The sequence below is a fragment of the Teleopsis dalmanni genome, chromosome 2 (genome assembly GCF_002237135.1).
Source record: "Teleopsis dalmanni isolate 2A chromosome 2, ASM223713v2, whole genome shotgun sequence".
NCBI lineage: Eukaryota > Metazoa > Arthropoda > Insecta > Diptera > Diopsidae > Teleopsis > Teleopsis dalmanni.
In genome coordinates this window covers 21,553,437-21,560,046 of record NC_051847.1, presented here as the reverse complement: position 1 = coordinate 21,560,046, position 6,610 = coordinate 21,553,437, and the positions used below count along the sequence as shown (strand labels likewise).

At 34.5% G+C, this 6,610-nt stretch overlaps 1 protein-coding gene across 1 annotated transcript in view; it reads left to right on the top strand.

Moving 5' to 3' along the window:
• The first annotated feature begins 97 nt into the window (after nt 1-97).
• LOC119674092 (uncharacterized threonine-rich GPI-anchored glycoprotein PJ4664.02-like) overlaps nt 98-6,610 on the top strand; it is a 19,599-nt gene continuing 13,086 nt past the window's right edge. Inside the window, exon 1 of the mRNA XM_038085217.1 lies at nt 98-6,549. Within this exon, the coding sequence (XP_037941145.1) occupies nt 98-6,549 (6,452 nt within the window). The remainder of the gene's footprint in view (nt 6,550-6,610) is intronic.

Here is a 6,610-nt window from a genome sequence, read left to right as displayed (position 1 = left end):
GGAGTACTCAACGGAATTTATTTCAGAACCTTTCATTTCACAAGCGTTAAGTAAAGGTGAAGAAAGTAAGCGTCCTCTAAATATAACATCGTCATCAATGAGATCGGCATTGACAACGTGTACATTTGTTTCTCTATTATATTCACCAACGGTTTCATTCACATCAGAAACCACTTTCAGTTCTCAAGTTTCACTAACAACTGGTACAACAGAATCCGTATTGGAGTCTTCGACTGAATTTACCTCTAGATCAATAAGTTTAATGACGTCAACTCAAGTTGAAGAAACTGAGACTTCTGTTAATGAAACATTGTCAGCGATATTTTCGACGAAGACTATATCACCTATTGATACTTCATTATATTCGCCAATATTTTCATATACATATGGAACATCGTTTGGGTCCTTAGTTGCAAATATAACGGGGTTACCAGAAACATCAATGGAGTACTCAACGGAATTTATTTCAGAACCTTTTATTTCAACCGCGTTAACTGAAGGTGAAGAAACTGAACTTCCTCTAAATATCACATCGTCATCAATGATTTTGGCAGTGAGACCATCTACATTTGTTTCTCAATTATATTCACCAATGTCTTCACTTACATCGGAAACCACTTTCGGTTCTCTGGTTTCATTATCAACTGTTACAACAGAACCCATATCAAAGTCTTCGACTGAATCTATTTCTAAATCAATAAGTTTAATGACGTCAACTCAAGTTGAAGAAACTGAGACTTCTGTTAATAAAACATTGTCAGCGATATTTTCGACAAAGACTATATTATCTACGGATACATTGATATATTCGCCAATAATTTCGTATATATTAAAAACCTCTTTTGGATCTTCAGTTTCAAATATAACGGGGTTACCAGAAACATCAATTAAGTCGTCAACGGAATTTTCTGAAGCCCTTATTACAAGAGCGTTAACTGAAGTTGAAGAAACTAAACGACCTCTAAATATTACAACGTCATCAATGATTTCGGCAGTGACAACATCTACATTTGTTTCTCAATTTTATTCACCAATGTCTTCATTTACATCGCAAACCACTTTCGGTTCTCAGGAGTTGCTAACAACTCTTACAACAGAATCCATATTGGAGTTGTCGACTGAATTTATTTCTAAATCAACAAGTTTAATGACGACAACTCAAGTTGAAGAAACTGAGACTTCTGTTAATAAAACATTGTCATTAATAATTTCGACGAAGACAATATCACCATCTGATTCTTCGTTAATTTCGCCAATATTTTCGTATACATTAGAAACCTCTTTTGGGTCTTCAGGTGCAAATATAACGAGGTTACCAGAAACATCAATTAAGTCGTCAACGGTATTTTCTGAAGTCCTTATTACAACAGCGTTAACTGAAGTTGAAGAAACTAAACGACCTCTAAATATTACAACGTCATCAATGATTTCGGCAGTGACAACATCTACATTTGTTTCTCAATTTTATTCACCAATGTCTTCATTTACATCGCAAACCACTTTCGGTTCTCAGGAGTTGCTAACAACTCTTACAACAGAATCCATATTGGAGTTGTTGACTGAATTTATTTCTAAATCAACAAGTTTAATGACGTCAATTCAAGTTGAAGAAACTGAGACTTCTGTTAATAAAACATTGTCATTAATAATTTCGACGAAGACAAAATCACCATCTGATAGTTCGTTAATTTCGTCAATATTTTCGTATACATTAGAAACCTCTTTTGGGTCTTCGGGTGCAAATATAACAGCGTTACCAGAAACATCAATTAAGTCTTCAACGGAATTTTCTGAAGTCTTTATTACAACAGCGTTAACTGAAGTTGAAGAAACTAAACGTACTCTAAATATTACAATGTCATCAATGATTTCGGCAATGACAACATCTACATTTGTTTCTCAATTATATTCACCAATGTCTTCACTTACATCGAAAACCACTTTCGGTTCTCAAGTTTCACTAAAAACTAGTACAACAGAACCCATATCAAAGTCTTCGACTGAATCTACCTCTAAATCAATAAGTTTAATGACGTCAACTCAAGTTGAAGAAACTGAAACTTCTGTTAATAAAACATTGCCAGCGATAATTTCGACAAAGACAATATCACCAACTGATTCTTCGTTAATTTCGCCAATATTTTCGTATACATTAGTAACCTCTTTTGGGTCTTCAGGTGCAAATATAACGGGGTTACCAGAAACATCAATTAAGTCTTCAACGGAATTTTCTGAAGTCCTTATTACAACAGCGTTAACTGAAGTTGAAGAAACTAAACGACCTCTAAATATTACAACGTCATCAATGATTTCGGCAGTGACAACATCTACATTTGTTTCTCAATTTTATTCACCAATGTCTTCATTTACATCGCAAACCACTTTCGGTTCTCAGGAGTTGCTAACAACTCTTACAACAGAATCCATATTGGAGTTGTCGACTGAATTTATTTCTAAATCAACAACTTTAATGACGACAACTCAAGTTGAAGAAACTGAGACTTCTGTTAATAAAACATTGTCAGCGATAATTTCGACGAAGACTATATCACCATCTGATACTTCCTCAATTTCGTCAATATTTTCGTATACATTAGAAACCTCTTTTGGGTCTTCAGTTGCAAATATAACGGGTTTACCAGAAACATCAATTAAGTCTTCAACGGAATTTTCTGAAGTCCTTATTACAACAGCGTTAACTGAAGTTGAAGAAACTAAACGACCTCTAAATATTACAACGTCATCAATGATTTCGGCAATGACAACATCTATATTTGTTTCTCAATTTTATTCACCAATGTCTTCATTTACATCAGCAACCACTTTCGGTTCTCAGGAGTTGCTAACAACTCTTACAACAGAATCCATATTGGAGTTGTCGACTGAATTTATTTCTAAATCAGCAAGTTTAACGACGACAACTCAAGTTGAAGAAACTGAGACTTCTGTTAATAAAACATTGTCAGCGATATTTTCGACGAAGACTATATTACCTACGGATACATTGTTATATTCGTCAATATTTTCGTATACATTAGAAACCTCTTTTGGGTCTTCAGTTGCAAATGTAACAGCGTTATTAGAAACATCAATTAAGTCGGCAACGGAATTTTCTGAAGTCCTTATTACAACAGCATTAACTGAAGTTGAAGCAACTAAACGACCTCTAAATATTACATCGTCATCAATGAGATCGGCAGTGACTACATCTACATTTGTTTCTCAATTATATTTACCAATGTCTTTACTTACATCGGAAATTACTTTTGGTTCTCATGTTTCACTGACAACTGGTACAACAGAATTCGTATTGGAGTCTTCGACTGAATTTACCTCTATATCAATAAGTTTAATGACGTCAACTCAAGGTGAAGAAACTGGGACTTCTGTTAATAAAACATTGTCATCAATAATTTCGACAAAGACAATATCACCATCTGATACTTCGTTATTTTCGTCAATATTTGCGTATACATCAGAAACCTCTTTTGGGTCTTCAGGTGCAAATATAACGGGGTTGCCAGAAACATCAATTAAGTCGTCAACGGAATTTTCTGAAGCCCTTATTACAACAGCGTTAACTGAAGTTGAAGAAACTAAACGACCTCTAAATATTACAACTTCATCAATGATTTCGGCAATGACAACATCTACATTTGTTTCTCAATTTTATTCACCAATGTCTTCATTTACATCGCAAACCACTTTCGGTTCTCAGGAGTTGCTAACAACTCTTACAACAGAATCCATATTGGAGTTGTCGACTGAATTTATTTCTAAATCAACAAGTTTAATAACGACAACTCAAGTTGAAGAAACTGAGACTTCTGTTAATAAAACATTGTCATTAATAATTTCGACGAAGACAATATCACCATCTGATTCTTCGTTAATTTCGCCAATATTTTCGTATACATTAGAAACCTCTTTTGGGTCTTCAGGTGCAAATATAACGGGGTTACCAGAAACATCAATTAAGTCGTCAACGGAATTTTCTGAAGCCCTTATTACAACAGCGTTAACTGAAGTTGAAGAAACTAAACGTACTCTAAATATTACAATGTCATCAGTGAGATCGGCAGTGACTACATCTACATTTGTTTCTCAATTATATTCACCAATGTCTTCACGTACATCGCAAACCACTTTCGGTTCTCAGGAGTTGCTAACAACTCTTACAACAGAATCCATATTGGAGTTGTCGACTGAATTTATTTCTAAATCAACAAGTTTAATGACGACAACTCAAGTTGAAGAAACTGAGACTTCTGTTAATAAAACATTGTCAGCGATAATTTCGACGCAGACAATATCACCATCTGATACTTCGTTAATTTCGCCAATATTTTCGTATACATTAGTAACCTCTTTTGGGTCTTCAGGTGCATATATAACGGGGTTACCAGAAACATCAATTAAGTCTTCAACGGAATTTTCTGAAGTCCTTATTACAACAGCGTTAACTGAAGTTGAAGAAACTAAACGACCTCTGAATATTACATCGTCATCAATGAGATCGGCAGTGACATCTACATTTGTTTCTCAATTATATTCACCAATGTCTTTATTTACATCGCAAACCACTTTCGGTTCTCAGGAGTTGCTAACAACTCTTACAACAGAATCCATATTGGAGTTGTCGACTGAATTTATTTCTAAATCAACAAGTTTAATAACGACAACTCAAGTTGAAGAAACTGAGACTTCTGTTAATAAAACATTGTCATTAATAATTTCGACGAAGACAATATCACCATCTGATTCTTCGTTAATTTCGCCAATATTTTCGTATACATTAGAAACCTCTTTTGGGTCTTCAGGTGCAAATATAACGAGGTTACCAGAAACATCAATTAAGTCGTCAACGGTATTTTCTGAAGTCCTTATTACAACAGCGTTAACTGAAGTTGAAGAAACTAAACGACCTCTAAATATTACAACGTCATCAATGATTTCGGCAGTGACAACATCTACATTTGTTTCTCAATTTTATTCACCAATGTCTTCATTTACATCGCAAACCACTTTCGGTTCTCAGGAGTTGCTAACAACTCTTACAACAGAATCCATATTGGAGTTGTCGACTGAATTTATTTCTAAATCAACAAGTTTAACGACGACAACGCAAGTTGAAGAAACTGAGACTTCTGTTAATAAAACATTGTCATTAATAATTTCGACAAAGACAATATCACCATCTGATTCTTCGTTAATTTCGCCAATATTTTTGTATACATTAGAAACCTCTTTTGGGTCTTCAGGTGCAAATATAACGGGGTTACCAGAAACATCAATTAAGTCGTCAACGGAATTTTCTGAAGTCCTCATTACAACAGCGTTAACTGAAGTTGAAGAAACTAAACGATCTCTAAATATTACAACGTCATCAATGATTTCGACAGTGACAACATCTGCATTTGTTTCTCAATTATATTCACCAATGTCTTCATTTACATCGCAAACCACTTTCGGTTCTCAGGAGTTGCTAACAACTCTTACAACAGAATCCATATTGGAGTTGTTGACTGAATTTATTTCTAAATCAACAAGTTTAATGACGTCAACTCAAGTTGAAGAAACTGAGACTTCTGTTAATAAAACATTGTCAGCGATAATTTCGACGAAGACAATATCACCTTCTGATACATCGTTATATTCGCCAATAATTTTGTATACATCAGAAACCTCTTTTGGGTCTTCAGGTGCAAATATAACGAGGTTACCAGAAACATCAATCAAATCGTCAACGGAATTTTCTGAAGCCCTTATTACAACAGCGTTAACTGAAGTTGAAGAAACTAAACGACCTCTAAATATTACAACGTCATCAATGATTGCGGCAGTAACATCTACATTTGATTCTCAATTTTATTCACCAATGTCTTCATTTACATCGCAAACCACTTTCGGTTCTCAGGAGTTGCTAACAACTCTTACAACAGAATCCATATTGGAGTTGTCGACTGAATTTATTTCTAAATCAACAAGTTTAATGACGACAACTCAAGTTGAAGAAACTGAGACTTCTGTTAATAAAACATTGTCAGCGATAATTTCGACGAAGACAATATCACCATCTGATACTTCCTTAATTTCGTCAATATTTTCGTATACATTAGAAACCTCTTTTGGGTCTTCAGGTGCAAATATAACGGGGTTACCAGAAACATCAATTAAGTCGTCAACGGAATTTTCTGAAGTCCTTATTACAACAGCGTTAACTGAAGTTGAAGAAACTAAACGACCTCTAAATATTACAACGTCATCAATGAGATCGGCATTGACAACGTCTACATTTGTTTCTCTATTATATTCACCAATGTCTTCATTTACATCAGAAACCACTTTCGGTTCTCAGGTTTCATTGACAACGGTCTCAACAAAATCCTTGTTGGAGTTGTCGACTGAATTTATTTCTAAATCAACAAGTTTAATAACGACAACTCAAGTTGAAGAAACTGAGACTTCTGTTAATAAAACATTGTCATCATTAATTTCAACGCAGACAATATCACCATCTGATACTTCCTTAATTTCGTCAATAATTTCGTATACATCAGAAACCTCTTTTGGGTTTTCAGTTACAAATATAACGGGGTTACCGGAAACA